We start from the raw sequence: 17624 nt of genomic DNA on the forward strand, positions 1-17624 counted from the left end.
TTGCTTCCGCTGTTGAACACGAAACCACATCGCTAGAATGTGCAGGAAGTCATTCAATTTTAGGTGTGGTAACTGCCAGCGATGCCACCTGATCATCCTCGGCGAGTTCTCACGCCCAGTCGAAGATGCACACCGCAACGCAGGATCACCAGCCTACACTTAATCACCCCATTAACCCCGCGAATGGTCACTACCACCCAGAGCCACGTACTCGCCCATTGTTACACACAGGTGGAATTTGGGCAGAGTCTGGAGAAAACCGACTTTTCGTGAGGGTACTGCTGGACAGCGGCAGTCAGCTCACATACATTCGTGCAGACCTGGCAAGGATGCTTCAGTGCTACGTCGTGGAAAAAGAAGAGCTTTCCCTTGTCAATTTTGGAGAATCCCAGTCACGGAGGTGACTCTGCATGAGCGTGTCAACGTGTGGCTTCGAAGCCAGTTCAACAATTCAGCGATTACATTAGAAGCAATAACGATTGTTGAAATTCGCTCGGTCACAAGCCCACCACTCGACTCCAGCACTTCGCACCTACATCTCGAACGGGAGTACAACGTAGCTGAGCAATTTAAACCGAGTACGTGGCGACCGGTCGAGATCAGTGCCATCATAGGATCCGACGGCTATTGGAAGGTCACCACAGGCAAAATCAACCACGTAACTGAAACGCTAACAGCGATAGAGACAGTGTTTGGCTGGATGGTAGAGGGACCTTTGTCGTATGACAGCATTCAGCGCCCATTTAGCACAATCTTCGTCTTTGGCGGCAATCCTTCTGCAACGCACACAAGCATATCTTCGATGTGGCGTTTTGGTACCATCAGGAGCGATAAATTGTCTTCACGGACCTCGTACAAGCACCACGACCTATCTGTATGAACTCACCTTATCATCTCAGGAAACAAGTGCCATCAGCCTGACTACGTGGTTGCTGGGGGCACGAACTTCGAAGACGTGGAGCTGCCGAACAAGCACGTCGTTGCTTGTCACTGCCGTGTGCGTCGACATTGTCAGCGCCAGCGTGTCCATGGTGACGCCGTACTTGGGCAACTTGTCTCAGACCGGCCACCTTTTGGGCGACCACCACAACAGGCATCGCGTCTTTAAAATTCTGCAGGCCCGGCACGTCAGCCTAACGCACGTGAAGAACAACCTGCGTCTCATCAGCATTGGTTCCGGAGACAGCAAAGGGTGCGACAGCCACGAATGAACGGCCGTAGTGCACAGGCACTCCTGGTGGCAAAGCGGGTGCTTTTCAACACAAACTGCGTTCTCGATGGGTGGGATTCTCCTTGGCCCCCCTGGAATGATGTTGAATACTAGTCCGGATCGGAGAAACCTGGAGTGGCCCAGACTTCATCGAAGCGTGCGAGTCCTCTTAGCCCCCTGGGAGGTTGTTGCAGAATATTCTCTTGCAGCGGGCCACACTAGCGAAGAGGACGAAGGCACGCTCGAGGAGATGGACAGCTTGGGCTCCATGACGAATAAACGGGTCGTCTCCGCCTAACGTCTGCGGACCGGTTATTTATTACACCATGCATGAACGCAAGGTTTTCTACGACAACTAAGAAGACTAAAGAATGCATAAGCACAGACGCTGGCCCTGTCGAACATAGCTACAAAAATATATTCTTGCTCTAAACGCAAATCAGGCTCACAAAATGTTGTCACTCAATAGGCGATAAAGGACGACCGTATTCGACTCGCTTTCAGTAGGACACTTTCAATGTTGAGTACGCGATGATACATCTACAAAAATCTTTTTGCGAGTTTGTCGCCAGCTCATAATTTAGTTCACAGTATTTACTCGTTACCTTCTGTAAAGTGTCTTGACAATGTTTATTGAACCCTCTAATGTCTAATTCTGGTAAAGAAGAAAGGTGTATCAATATTTTTTCGCATTGACTCCCGATGGCTCAACAACATCACACGCAAAGATGTCTGCCCGTTACCTCACATAGACGATGCCCTCAACAGCACACAAAAAGCCGAGTTCTCTTCACTAGACTCGCGCTCCGGTTACTGGAAGGAGCTAATGGCTGAAGCTGACAACCCGAAAGCAGCTTTTGTTACTTCCGACGGCTTAAAAGGAAATATATTCCACCGAGTTCTCTCTGGCTGGGAGAAATTTCATACGAGCAACATTCGCTATGGTACTGAAACGCAGTCGTGACGTGGAGCTTATGTCGAAATCTGTTATGTAACTTATTGCCACGCCATTCGGGCTATGCAAGGCATCTGAGACGTTGGAACACATGATCGACATCCTTTATGACCTGAAATGGCAGGCATAAAAATGGCAGGTCTGTGATACCAGGATGACTTTGTTAAAATTTCGCGTGACTTCGTATCCTGAACACTTGGGAGCAGTGCTCACTTGCCTCAAACGTGTCGGTTTATGGTGGATTTCCAAGAAGGGTTGCTTTGGCACTCAGAATCATTGATGCCCACACCGTCTCCAGAAAGAGTTTTAGTCATAATCAGAGAAATCGTCGCGCGGTTTCAGAGTTCCCTAAACCAAGTACATAGAAAAAAGGTAGGAGTCTTGTCAGCTTTTGTTTATTTTTTGGCTGTTGCACCCACAACTTCGCATCAATCAGAGCACCTTCGGCACAAACTCTCTCGTGGCAGCAGCAAACTCTTCGCTTGATTGTCAGCGTGCGACGATGCATTTAACACACTTCACCGTCTAACCTCACCCACTACTGTCACATCTTGACCCACTCGCCCGATGGAACTGCACATGGACGCCTGCGATTTCGGTCTAAGCGCTGTACTTGCACAGCGTAAACCTAGATTTCACGAGTACGTCGTCTCTTGCAATCCGTGCGCTCACCAAAGCCGACACCAACTATTTCATGACCGAAAAGGAATACCTAGTCATCATGTGGGCCATGGGCAACTTTCGATCCTATCTATACGGACGCTCATTTACATGCCTACAGATTCCCCACATTATAATGGCTTTCCTTCTTAAAGAATTTGTTCAGTGGGCTTTCTTGCAGAAAAATTTGTCTCGAGGAATACGACACTCGTGCCGTTTGCCGATCTGAACATGACCATTCTGATGCTGACTGCCTGTCCCGGGTCACCTATTCCATCGTACGATTTGTCTCCGTCTGCGTCCTTTTACAACACGTCATCTCTCTCTGTCACTGACACACCTCCGAAGCAACACAAAGACCCTGGGTCGCTTCCTCTATAGAGTTATTATGTCGGCCTTTATCGCACCCCGTTCCTTGAGAAGTGCGGCAGCAAATACATCACTTTTCTATTCGAGATGGTTTGCTATATCGCTGAAATTGTCTTTCCGAACGGCGCAAGTGGCTCTTGGTTATTTCCTGAAATCTTCGATGAAATATATGCGCCTACTTTCAAGCCCATTCACACAATGCACACGCGGGAGTACTGAAAACTTACACATGCCTGTGCCATCCTTGCTATAGGCGAGGAATGTACCACTTTGTCTAGTGCTACATCCACTCCTGTCTGCCTTGTGAACAGCGCAAATGTACCTCTCGCCGTTCTCCGCTTCCTTTGCAGCCTCTACATTGCTCTGACAGACCCTTCGAATGTGTCGGTATTGATGTACATGGGCCATAATCAACCACTCCTGTTGTGAATCTTTTTATAATTGTTGCAGTTGATGACCTGATGCGCTATGAAGAAAGTTTTCCGCGATAATTTGTATTGGTAGTAGACATTGCTTCTGTTATTTTTCACCCCAATGTTCTACCTCGTGGTGCCCTACGTGAGCTTCTCAGTGACCGAGGGTGCGTATTTTTTTCCGAAGCCGTCAAATCGCTTCTAAAGGAATGCTGCATCATAATCCGCAGTACCACTACGTACCGTTCTCGGACCAGCAGCCTGACTGAACGATTTAACGACACATTTGGTGATATGCTGCCAACTTTCGTGAATGGTGCTCTTCAAACAGGGAGCATGTTCACGCTTTCGGGACGTAAGCAAACATAAGTGCAACTCAGACCAGCATAGTATTATCTCCCTACTTTCTGCTTTACGGACACGAGTCCTCCTGCTTGATAGACACCATCGTTTTGTATCATTCAGACGCAACTGAGTAGATAACTATTTCCCCAGCAGATTAGTACGCGGAAAGCTGATGCCAGCTTGCTCGATCACTCACCACTTTTGATTCGCAATGTCAGGAACACCATCGCGATGGCTTAGAGGCTGTAGAGTTTTATAACCATGGTTTGCGTGCGTGGCTCTGGGTCCCTTCCACGTCATCAAAACTTGTCTTGAAGTACCACTGCCCTTACCGCGTCGTTGATCTATCACTCGAAAATTATATCAATAAATCGCTTGCGCCTTTTCCTGAACAAAGACGCCACAGACGCGAGATTGTGCATGTGTACTAGCTCAAGCCTCGCTACCGCCTTACTGTAGTCTCCTGCACTTAAGTCCCCGGGATAGCTCTTTTTCCACAGAGGACCTAAGTGTAATGAAGATCAGAGTTGGTCTGAAAGGCAGAGGGTTCCACTCTCGGGAAAGAAGACAACGACGCTCGTAGTGAGTGCGTCGCAATGCTTGTGCTGCTCGGGTGTTTCTCCCTCTGTTATTGTTAAGGTTTCATTTGATCTATTAAAGAGGTGCTACGCCGAATCACCTTAATTTCATAAAAGTAGAATTCACTCCGTCTTCTTTTTTGGCAAAATAACCTCCACTGTATAAGATGATGTCACCATTGACGATATCCTAATAAAACACTCACAAAAGTGTATAAGGTGATAGTTCACTTGAGGTGGATACCCTGCTATAAAAGATGCAGAACAGCATATAAAATGGGATGAAGTGCAAACGTGACAAAGTGCTAATTTTAAATAAACAAATTGTGTGGGTAGACACCGCTGTGTCCTGGATTCTCTTCATCCCGTTTTGCACGCTGTTCATGCGGTATGTTGATAGACGAACTACCTAGCTCACTTAAAACCCTCGTACCTTGCTGTCGCGGTTTGGATTAAATTTTGCATTAACCTACCATAGGAAGACGAGAATTCGTCACAACACGTTCTGCAAGTCAAGCATTGAGTCTTTAGAAAAAAAATCACATGAGGCTTACTGTTCCAAAATATATTTTACAAAAATATTCCAGTGTAACGATTCTTGCTTCAAAAACATACCGGTAAATTAATTTTTGAAAATAAACATGGTCAAGCATCAACGTTGAGGCGACTGGAAGGAAATTTTAATCAAACTTCAGTTGACATTCTGTTTGTGTGACTTTTCATCAATCTGCCAATAAATAAAAAAGCGTGGAGACGTGAAACAACTTTCAGCTCCTTTTTTCTTGATTAGGCTTAGCTAAGAAAAAGCTAATACTTTGCTCATTTAACGAAAAAAATTGAGTGAACTTCAGGTAAGCTTTTCATCTGACATTCTGTAACGAACGTTTTCTTATTAGATTTTGTTGTTTTTTCTTAGCAGATTGTGGATGCTATCTTCATGCTCAGATAACTGCAACTCACGTAGTTCACACCTAGGTGGCTTCCCAATAACTGTGTAGGTCAACACACTGAACCCACCACTTTTTAATGTAGTCTTGCTTGTTACGATTTCCATGCAGTTAAAACACACTTGTACTCATCTTTGAGGTGTCGCTTGTCAAAATTATAATATGATTATGAGACACTAATAGATTTCAAATTGATTTTGACACCACACATACTGACATTCATGAAGAAACATGTCTGTTTTCGTTTTTGACCTTATTGAAGTGTAGTTTCTGGGATTGTGAAACCAACAGGTGTGCTAGAGTTTATCAGCGTTACACCTCAGGCCCCAATTACGACAATAGAGAACCAAGCATAAAAATACTAGATCATCAATAAGGCTTTCAAACCTCGGCCACCAGCCCATCTGCGTAACGGTACCTCATGTGGTACGAAAATTCTTAAAGAGCCGGAAACACGGACTTCAGAGGCTGCTCGGCGCTCTCCTGAGTAGTGCCGCCGACATCGGTTGTCGCGTGGCGATTCCCACTGGCAGGCTGTCGAGATGTGCTCGGGCTGAATACCCATTGCGTGTAGTGTGGGTCCACAGTGCGGCCCATCGGTCGTTGCTGTGGCTGGGCGCTGAGCAGCATGTACGCAGTCAGGAACCCGGCGTAGTACAAGCACAACAGCACGAACAGCGACACCACGACGCAGTATTTGAGAGAACTGTCCTCGTCCACCCTGCGCCATACGCTCGATATGATTAACGCCGTTAGTTAAAAAAAGTGAGACAGACGTGGTAACTTCTTGTTATATGTCTTGATAATCATCAAAATTCACCAGCATTCTCACCATCGCGTTTATCTTCCTTGCTACTATCTCTGCAGTAAAAGGGCTTCTTTAAGATGTCTTCAATTAACTCCGAGCTATATATTATTTCTGGTGCTTCATGCCAAAACCATAATATAAAGAAGAGAGACGTCATAGAGAAAGACTGGTATTTTTAAATGTGCACTGACACCGCATAGTACATGGACATCTACCGTTTCTCCGCCATCACACTGCGACCAGCGTAACCAGCATCGAACCCATTGCCAACGGGGCAGCATCCGACCACCATAGCGGCTACGCTACCATGGCGGACTAGTCAATTGTGCAGTGGCAAAATATACGGTACCGTCACCACTAGCGCAAACCTATCGACCAAAGGCAAGTGGGTAAATATTGAGGAGTTTTGATGTGGTCACAAGCCATGTTTTTGAAGTTCTACAGCCTTAAATATGGCACTTGCCCACACTGCCATCGGCTAAAGGAATTGTGTGGCGTTTTCAGGTCAGCTAAATTTCCCAAGCCTGCGGCCACCTACAGTCAACACTTCAGGTTAGCTTCTACATTGGTGTAAGCAGGTGTATTTGAACAAAGAAGTCCACACACATGTGTTCTGGCATACGTGGCAAGCATTGATTATTGCTGGCAAAGCACGGAATTTTCTCGTCGCAATTCAAAACCCCGGTTCACAAGGACCATTCAGTGCAGAGCAGATTTTCCACGCAGGTACAGCCATTTTAATAAAGCTGCGTTTCAAGTTGCATCATAAATAATTATTTTCCCAAAAATCTGCCCTGTAACACGTCTACCATTGAACTGAAATGTTTGGTCGCTGTTTGTCAAAAAAAGTGGAATGCCACTGATGGAATTTTACCCTCCACATGACAGGAAAACTAAGTAAAGCGTACCTATTGTCTATCAAACCACGTCGTAAGTGAAAAACAGAAAAAAATTCTTACATCAGCATTGTAGCAACAACGATAGGCAAAACCACTGAACGAACGACACAATCTCTTTTAACATATGATGTTCTTTCCCCGTTAAAACCGATCCTGGCGCTTAAGTACGAATAAACCCCTACAGACACGAGGAAGCACACGACGCTGCAGTACTTTGAGCATCTTATATACAGGTGCTGGTTTATTGTTACAGACATCAGTAGCTGAAGCAGCCCAAGGTTGCCTGATAACTATGTAATGTTCGCTTCACCTCCCTTTCTTGGCGAACATACGCTGGTCAACACTGCATCACGAAGGCATGCTTGAACAGCTTCTCGAAGGATAGAAACTTCATTGCATACAAAGTGTTCTCAGAGGTCTCGGAGGAGTAGTCTCCCAAACACTTTCTGCCGGGATGGTTAGTTCTACTGGGTCAGTCAAATGAGTAGACGACCCAGCGCTGTCGTTTTGATCGCTGTCAGGCGCGTAAGGCACTTCAGAATCACAAGGTGGCTGCACATAGGTTGTCGTAGCATCATCGGATAGGCTTCTAAAACTTAGCTTCTGGCGTGGGTTGAAGATGCTGCCTATTTCGCCTGTATTTCTCACTGTATTATGTGAGCACTCTGTAAGAACGAGGTTCAAGCTGGTCGAGTACTGTTAAGTTTTACCCAACCATTCTCCACCCTCAGGTGAATGATGTCACCTCGCAAATGGTTTGAAAGCGTTCTTTTCGGTGCACTGTGTTGAGGTCACTTTGTCACCTTTTGGCGGCGAAATGGATCACAACCGGCAAGACTAGACGTGAGGCGGCGGTTACTGATCAGTTCACCAGCGAAGCTGCCACACTCCTGAGGTCTTGTGCGATAATTCAGTGGGCCTTGGTGAAAGTCACCTCCTAGATGGTGAATCTTTTCAAGAATATGTTTCACAACTTCCACGCCTTTTCAGAAAGATGGGATTGTGAAAATGAGGACTCGGCGTAATATGCTTGAAACCGAACGGTGCTGCCAAGCAGGGAAACTCGATGTAAACTGTGGCTCGTTGATGCTGAGACCATCTGGTGGTACTCTGGACCTTGAAAAAATGGACGAAATTTGGCGCATCGCTTCTTGTACTTAAGTACCCCGTAGCTCTTGAACTTCCACATAAAAGCAGCACGTGTCAAAGGGCACCAAGTACTGCTTACCTGCATGCAAGCATAGATATTAACGAACGCAAATCTATGGGGACTACAGAGTGTCTTTTATCAAGAGAAATTCTTTAGACGGGGCGTATGCCCTGATCTTGCACGTTTCATGTCTTCCAATCATGTTCTTTATGTCTTGAGTCATTTCTGGCCAGAAAATCAGATGTTGGTCGCCTTCGAAAACAATTTGCTGTTTAAGCCTGCAGCGCCAGGTCAGTTTTAACTAGCTGGGCAGGAAGAGAAAGACAAGCCGCGTGGCACGTTATGTGCTAGCCACCCGCAGAACAAAACACTCCGGCTTTGATCTGGCTAAACTTTGGGCTTGACGCGGTAGCTGACCGCTTCGCTACGTTCTCGTCGAAATAAGAACTGCAATCATGACACGGCCTAGTCTGTCGCCGTCCCGTCTTGTTTCTCATTTGGTGACCACGGACCAATGGAGAAGTCACTTGTGTGGCAGCGGTGCCACTAAGCTCCACAGCCATGTTTCAGTCAGGCCAAGCTTTGTAGCCGCCCTTTGACCCACCTCTGCCACGATTCCGGACTTCCACCATCGAGTCATAGTTTTAGGGGTTTTAGGCGGCCTTGCAGGTGAATAGAATATTAATTCAAGAATTGATGTTTGAGGTACTGGAGTACAATCTTCCGCGCAACCTCAAATACCACCTCACGTACTTTTCGTGGAGCCCTCACCTTACAATCACCTGCGTGACACCGTGCTCCAGTATTATGGCGTGAAACATCGCCTTCCCAAAAGTGACACTGCAGCCCGCGGCTCATCTTCATGTATGCCTCCCACACTAAGGCCATAGGCCATTCCAGACCATCGTCTTGCCAATAGCACCCCACTACGCATGCGATGGAGACCACGTTTCGTGTCTTTATGGGCAGGCACCTCAACCTAGAGGCTTGCAATACTGAAGTCTTGTTTCTTGTTTTTGAGGTCTTCGTTCTGCCACTAGAGACACTGCCACCTCTCTCTGGGACTGACTCAGCGCCGGTTATGGGCGGTTCACGCTAGTGGCAAGTCTGCCCTGACAGCGCGCTGCCGTCTACGGCAGAGCTGTTCAAATTGTACTGCAAGTTCCACCGGCGAGGCCTTTCAGCTTGCCACAAACGTGGCCGTTCTTCCGAATGCAGTTCTTGGCCACCTCGAACCTATCAAGTGGCCGCCGTGTGTCCCGTTGCTTGTAAGCTCCGAGCGGACGCTTCCATTTCAAGGTACACCGTTACAGTGCTCGAATTGTTTCGGCACCGTTTTTGAGAGCCGTATTCAAATAATCGATGTTGCAGGCTTATGAACTTTTCTGAATTTCGGAAGGCACGTATTACGCGTTTGTTTGTTGTGTCTAACCTTGAACGGCTGGCGCCATGCGTCCGGGCGCCACTTTTGGGACACGTTTGGTTTTACACTGCGCTTTTGTGAATACCGGAGATGATAAAACGTGTTATTAGGTGCTGGAACCAAACCTAAGAACAACACGTGGTGGAGGTGAAACTTTATTATTAGGAAAAACACGTGCTACATCCACATTCATATCTTGATAAGTACTCGCCTGCTGGACTTCGAGCTCAACGGTTTTGCCGCCCGCAATCTCGAAGCCAACGTAACTCTCATCGACCATCCCAACATACGCGATATTCTGACACTATATTGCCTTCGCTGAATGGTGCGCTGTCCTAAGACCTTTTCAGCCGTGTTGACCTTCGCCCCCATCTTTCCCATCAGTTATTTATTTCTGTCGCTCCTGTGCAGCGAGGTTTCTCTATTTATCTTAGCCTTCTCCCATCTTCTACAAGGCACTGTGCCGTGTCACCTATATGCAGACATAAATTAGGTGCCTTTTCCCCTTCTGCGAAAACCACGCATTCATTCATTACAGTGTTAAAACTGCGGAGCAAGAAGCAAGCAGCTCGAAGTGACCCGTGGTCAACGCAGGCGACGCGGAGACCCGAAGCAGACGATGCGGCTCACTCATATCCCTCCTCCGCCGCTGAATGGCTACGTCGCTCGCCGGCAAACGGCGCAAAAGTGGGTCTCAAATTCTTTCTTCGAACCGCAAAGAACTGCAGACGTGCGCGAACGAAGCAGCAGAGCACGATTTCTTGAGAGCATCAAACATCAAACGGCGAGGCAGGCTTGCCGCTAGCATCAACCCGTCCTTAGTGCCCGTTCACGTTTTTAGGAGTGAAACTTCTAAAGACGCGGGTCTACATGCTTGTCTCTGTCGTGGTAAGTGGCCGCCTAGTTCAATGACTCCCTCAGCTGTTGGCACTGGTGTGGACGGACGGACGGTGGGCAGACAGCCTGACAGAAAGACAGCAGACAGACACACCGAAAGAAAGACGGACGGACAGACAGATGGAGAGACAGATAGACGTACGGACAGACAGAGAAGTAGACAGACAGGCATCCAGACAAAAAGAAAGACAGATGTACTAACATACAAACAGACAGACAGACAGACGATCAAACGCACTTAAAACAGGCAGACGAACAAACAGGCCGACGGACGGACGGACGGGTGGACAGGCGTACACACAGACAGAGAGTTGGACAGACAGATGGACAGATGGATGATTTAAGGTTTCCCGACAAAATCATTCGAACCTTAGCCCCACTCATCAGCATTCACTTCGTAGATATGCTGCAATTTTATTCTTTTGTATAGACTTCTCAAATCGCGCAAACGCTAGGAGGGGGGAGCTCATTTAGCGCCATGCCAGTTTTGGCCAGCAGGCCGCGAAAGGGAAGAAGCAAGCCGCGTCTAACGTGAAGAGTAAGCCACGCGCAGAACAGAATGATCGGGCTATCGACTTGGCTAGACGCGGTAACCGATACCTCTTCTCATGCAAATAAATGCAGCGAACACGGTATTGCCTCAACCGCCTCCGTCTCGTCTTGTTCCTCATGATGACAAAGTGGCCTTCAGTAGCCCATTGAGCGCTTCTGTTCGTATTACCCTTTAATATGATCTCTATGAAAAATATGTTTACCCCGAAATAACTCGAAATTGTAAAGATATCTTAACAGACGTTTGCCTTATCTAGGTGACATCTTCAGTATGCACTGGCAATAAATGAAAGGATGCCACACAGTCTACTGCTAGTCTCGTATGTCTCTGTAAGCACCCGGTAGGGGTATGCAGTTGTTGCTTGTTGACTCTTCGCGATGAATGAAACACGACTCGTGAAGCTTTCTCTTACTCCACCTTTGTTCTCGAGCCAGCGTGATCGCATTAGAAAAGAGCAAGGCGTGCTCCATTGTCCAGCAGTGTTCGACGAGTTCTGTCTTAGAATGCGTGGCAAGGGTGCCTTTGGCGATGTCTCTTTTGTGTTCCTCGAGCCTTGTTGACCCCTTCCCACCTGTTCCGGTGATGTACGTGGAGTCGCAGTCACCAAGGGGTACCTTATCAGTGACTCGGCTTTGATTGTTCAGAGGGGTGCGGTATTTCGGCTTAGTGAACACGTTTTCAAAGGCACAGTGAGATTGGAAAATAGTTTTAATGTCCACCAAACATAGTCTGAAACACTCTGACACACATGAGGAATGAAAAAAATGTTTTTTTGTCACACCTTTGTTTCTTTTTGCACGCATTTTAAGGAGTCATTGATAAAAATCCTTGGATAATGCCGTTGTTGCAAAGCACCCACCAGATTTTCCATCTCATGCTACCACTGGGGCTGATCAGAACAAAAAGCATCAAATTGAGACAAGGAAGTCCTCATGACGAATCGTTTGTGCTCCGTAGGCTGGAAGGACTAAAGACCCGTGGTATCGCATTGCCTCTGGTACACTGTTGTTTGCACCCCGCCACAGCAAGCCCCGCGGACAAGTGCATAAACAAAATCAACCTAAGTGCTTCGTACATTTGAGGCATTCTTCAATGTTCCACCAGGTTTCATATAAATGCTCAGAGCACCGTTTTTCTTTTCAAGCAATGGACGTACCTATTCGGTAGGTTCATCAACCTTCGTAATGATGCAAGCGTCGCTCATACAGTGAAACACTAACTTTAGTGGTTGTTTGAAGAGGTGGCACACTCGTCGCGGGTTTTGAATAACTGGATGCGTTCCTTGTGGTAGCAGCATCCTGTACCGATGTTACTTGAATAAACTCAGTTTGAAAGCTCCACCGTAGAGGCAGGTTGAGTGGCTGTAGCGAGGCCTAGTGGTGCTGCAGTCTGATTGATTGATTTGGGGGGGTGTTAACGTCCTCAAACCACCATTTGATTATGAGAGACGCCGTAGTGGAGGGCTCCGGAAATTTTGAGCACCGGACGCTGCAGTCCGATTTTGCTCCAATGGCCCGAAGTGTGCATGTTCTGATTGGCGGCGGCGATGACAAGCGGTTACGTAAAAGGGTGCGCTGATTTCACACTTAGCTTTTTAGGCTGTTCTCGACGAGGCGTAGTTTCTAGCACAAAAAATATGGCAGATCCCACGTACAGTAGGAAACGATGATACACGAAGCACGAATGAGAAATGTTTAAATGTCACTTGAAGATAAGCACACCATTACGTGTTGGAGGTAAAGGATTGCGTACATGACATCCGTGTCATGATTATCATGTTTTGATGTGTCGTTTACCTTGCTCGTCTATTCACGTCACGTGATACCAAATTTAGTGTATGTGGAGCTAGCAAAACGGCCGTGAGCATGCCATGAGCGTGGCATGTTGTCATGTTCTTACATGACACACAAGTCAGAATTATCATGTTTGCACCAGTCATATATTTCGTCATACGTTGACGTCACGTGACACCAAATTTGATATATGTGGAGCTAGCGAAACGACTGCGGGCGCATCATGGAGGGCCCATCATACTCCAATGTAGCGTTCACGCGCGCGCATGCTGGGCACAGCGACGCAACGTTAGCAAAACGCGAGCGCTCTATAGTCTTACTCCTGGCGCAGCCAGCGTCCGTCGGCGCGGCACAATGGCAACTGGTGCGAACTGCGGCATGCTGCAATTTTTATCCAGACAGCAGTGCGTCTCTCTTTTTTGTGATGGAGGGATGCCGGACGAGCTCAAACGCGCATGCGTCAAAGCAACGCAGCGCGGCGCGCACCTGCGAGTATATGGCAGAACCGGCGCCTGGCGTGACAACGCCTGCGCGACGCGATGAAATGGACGTCCGCGAGCACGTGCACCACGTCACGTCGAAATGTATTGGCGCCTTGACTGCGGCATGTAGTCATGTTTTCACAGGGCACACATCTTATGATTATCATGTGTGCACCAGTCACATACCTTCGTCATTCACTGGCGTCACGTAATATTAAAGATGACTTATGAGAAGCTAGCGAAACAGCCGCGAGTGCATCATGAGCGTAGCTTGTAGTCATGCTGTTACATTACACGCATCCTATGTTTATCACGTTTGCACCAGTATCATACCTTCATCATCCATTCACGTCCCGCAATACCAAATTTGGTACAAGTGAAGCTAGCGAAACGGCCGCGAGTGCATCATGAGCGTGGCATGTAGTCATGTTGTTACATGACACGCATGTCTTGATTTTCATGTTATGGTCTGTCACTTGTTTTTTCCATGCAATCATGTCATACCATACCAGTTTTGCAACACCCCATGTGACCGCAAACACCGCAAGTGCTGCGGGACCATGAAATGTAAATCACGACATTTATGACATAAATATCATAATTTACATGTTATGATTAGTCAAATATGTTCTTCATACAGTCATGTTATGCCATAACAAGTTTGGTATCGTTACCATTATCTAAACGGCCAGCAGAGCTAAAAGAGGTAGGCGGCTAGATAGATAGATAGATAAATAGATAGATAGATAGATAGATAGATAGATAGATAGATAGACAGAAAGATAGATAGATAGATAGATAGATAGATAGATAAATAGATAGATAGATAGATACGCTCAAAATCGCTGAAGATCGCTAAGAAATGCTTCGCATTTAAAAAGGGTTGTTATGTATGAAGCGTACTGACCAGGAGCAGATTTATCTTCAGGTAGGTACGCCGACTTGCTTTGCGGCGGGCTCCTACAGCGACGACCGTAATGACGAGTCTGCTTCACGCAACATATTTGTTTGTTCGTTTAATGATATTTGGGCTTTAACGTCCCAAAACTACCATACGGCTCTGAGAGACATCGTAGTGGAGAGCTCCGGCAATTTCGACCATCTGGGGTTCTTTAACCCTTTAACCCGTGTAAGCCCGTGTGCTCAGATTTAGGTACACCTGCGGTGCACCCAAATCTGAGCACACCTGCTTATACCATTGTCACCTGTATTGAAAATGCAGCCGCCGCAGCCGAGATTCGATTCTGTGATCTGCGAGTTAGCAGCCGAGTTTCTTTGGAACGCTTCAGGCGCGCGTCGGTGACGCACGTGCATCACCTTGGCTCTGCTAATGACTATAGGTAATTGCGCTCACTCAACTCAAATCTCGCAAGTTTTCCTCGTCTCGTCTTTGTGAAAATCAGCGACGCAAGTGGACACCACGTTCATCAAGGTGGGCCAATTTCGACAAACTATTGAGTGCAAGAACATTTCCCTGACCGCCGGGGTGCTGGTCTTGGGGCAGCAACGCTGCCGCCAGCCCCGGCCGGCGTTTTCCCGGAGATGGCGGCTAAGACTGTGACTGGTGACGATGCTGCTTCAATGCAAATAGTCAGCATGGACACTGCGCAGCTCGAGAATCTTCCGTGATCCGAAGACGAACTTTTGGCTGATATGGTCCGAATATGGCGACGCAAGCAGAAAACGCTGGCATCCAAGGACACTGGAACCACCGTCGAGCAACAAGCGGTGTCTCGCTCTGCGCCTGCTACGCACGGAGACGCAGCTAGCGCGGCCCTGAAGGAAGGAACCTTCAAACCTCAATGGCGTCCCGCCACTCATTGGGCGTGACGAATTCATTGTGGGGCTGAAGTCACGCACAACGCTGTATTTGTAGGCGACCTTCATTCCAGGCAAGCCGGGAATGCTGTACGTAACCTGATACGTGACTGTGGAGATGTGGAACTCCCCGTCTAGCCCGTACGGGATCAAAATGTGATTGTGTGTGAACTTAACTCTGTGCCCTCCACCGAGAGGCTCCTCGGGGACATCATGTTGGTAGTCGGCCGCCACCAACTCCCGTTCCATGGTCACGTGAAAGCCTCGGGCGACATCTGTAAGGACGTCTTCAACATCAACCCCAGCGATACATCAGTCTCTCTGAAGCGAAAGGTGAGGTGGAAACACGACAACATCCTATGCGTGAAAAAATTGGGTGAAAGCGACGTTGGATTGGTCATCTTCGAAGGCAAGATGGTGTCTTGTGTCTACTGCAGTGATCAGGTCATCCCTGTGAAATTTTATAAGACAATACCCGCCTGTCACTGATGTGATACGGTGGGGCATTGGGCTGACATCTTCCCAAGGCCGCTGTCAGGACGCTGTGGCGGCTGTGGCTCTCAAGTTGGGACCACTTTCGGGGGTGCTGCTGAACAAAAGTGCAAACCTCGTTGCCTAATTTATGGAGACAGTCATCAAACCGGTGCTGCTGACAGTAACGGGCGCTGCTGACCGGAAGCTGATCAAGCCGAGGATGTCACCGAGCAACACGAAGTGGACGTCAGCTCCCAAGGAAGCTCCGTCCTCCACAAAGAAACCTTTATCTGTGTTGGGACTGCCTGGGTAAGTCAAGACGACCGACAAAGCTGAGACCAGAACACAAGAGCCAAGCTTCAACTCCGGGGACTTCCCATCCCTGGCAAACGCTTAAGCAAAGGTGAGTGGTTGGGTTGGGGCTGCCTCCGGGCCTCTCTTCCCCTCTCTTAGTAAAGTCACCCTACAGCGGCAAAATGCTTAACTCAGGCGCCCCGTTGAAGTTTTAGAAAAAGAAATGGGCAGATCCCACGTATGGTGGAAATTGATGATACGCGAAGCACGAATGAGAAACGTTGATATGTCACTTGAAAATCAGTAGAACGTTGCGAGGTGGAGGTAAATGATGCTGTACATGACTTCTAGTCTTGATTATCATGTTTGGATGTGTCGTTTACCTTCTTAATCTATTCACGTCACGTGATACAAAATTAAGTTTATGTGGAGCTAGCGAAACGGCTGCGAGCACGCTAAGAGCGTGGTCAGTTGTCATGTCTTACATGACATGCGTATCAGGATTGTCATGTTTCCAGCAGTCATATATTTTGTCATTTATTGACGTCACTTGACACCATATCTGGTATATGTGGAGATAGAAAAACGGCGCCGAGTGCATCTTGAAGGACCCAATATACTTCAATGTAGCGGTGATGCACGCGCACGCTGTGCACAGCGACGCTACGTTAGCAAACTGCGAGCACTCTATAGACTGACGCCAGGCGTGACCGGCGCGGCCTGACGGCAACCGGTGCGAAATGCGACTTGCTGCATTTTGCGCCGATGCTTTACCTTGACAACACTGCGTCTGCCTCTTTTCGTGACAGAGGGACGCCAGACACGCTGAAATGCGCATGCGTCAAAGTAACACAGCACGGTGCGCACTTGCGAGTAAATGAAAGGGGTGGCACCAGGCGTAGCGACGCTGGCGTGACGCGACATAGTGAACGCTGGCGAGCATGCGCACCACGGTACATCGAATTGTATTGGCGCCTTACTGTCGTATGTAGTCAAATTCCCACATAACACGCATCTCATGGTTATCATGCTTGCACCAGTCACATACCTTCGTCATCGATTGGTATCGCGTAATACCCAATTTGGCAGGCCTCTTGTGTGGAGGTACGATAGTACACCTTTCTGTTTCTTGGCCGAAAAAAGCCGTCTCCGCAGGTAGTTTGGTGCTGGACGGGGGACGCGGATGAATCAGCAGGGGAGGAGGAAGAGGGCGTGGTGTGTTCCGAAGAGAAAGACGTTTGCGATGAAGGTGAATCGTGGGTGTTGGCCTCGCATTCCTGCTGTGTGGATGTGGACAGGTTTTCTTATGGTTGTGTGCCGGTGCCAGCTGACTCAGAAAACCGGTTTTTTGGAGAGGTTTCTTGACTCCCTTTGTGAACTTGCGGTTGAGGGGAACAGATGGCTGTGCCCCTCTGCTGTGCCGACTCCACTGACAGTAGTGAAGAAAGACGAGTGGAAGGTGCTGTGTTGGCGGTCGTCTCACCCTTCTTGGCTTTGACTGACAGGCGAGCTTTTTTCTGGGTGGCCGGAGTCTTCGAAGCCCGTCGGAAGCGTAG

General features: G+C 47.9%; 1 protein-coding gene across 1 annotated transcript in view; it reads right to left on the minus strand.

The window, feature by feature from the left end:
- Positions 1 to 5880: 5880 nt before the first annotated feature.
- Positions 5881 to 17624, minus strand: part of LOC142765373 (uncharacterized) — a 192974-nt gene continuing 181230 nt past the window's right edge. The window contains exon 5 of the mRNA XM_075866222.1: positions 5881 to 6198. Within this exon, the coding sequence (XP_075722337.1) occupies positions 5916 to 6198 (283 nt within the window). The 3' untranslated portion in view covers positions 5881 to 5915. The remainder of the gene's footprint in view (positions 6199 to 17624) is intronic.

This window comes from Rhipicephalus microplus, chromosome 1 (genome assembly GCF_043290135.1).
Source record: "Rhipicephalus microplus isolate Deutch F79 chromosome 1, USDA_Rmic, whole genome shotgun sequence".
In the NCBI taxonomy this organism is placed as follows: Eukaryota; Metazoa; Arthropoda; class Arachnida; order Ixodida; family Ixodidae; genus Rhipicephalus; species Rhipicephalus microplus.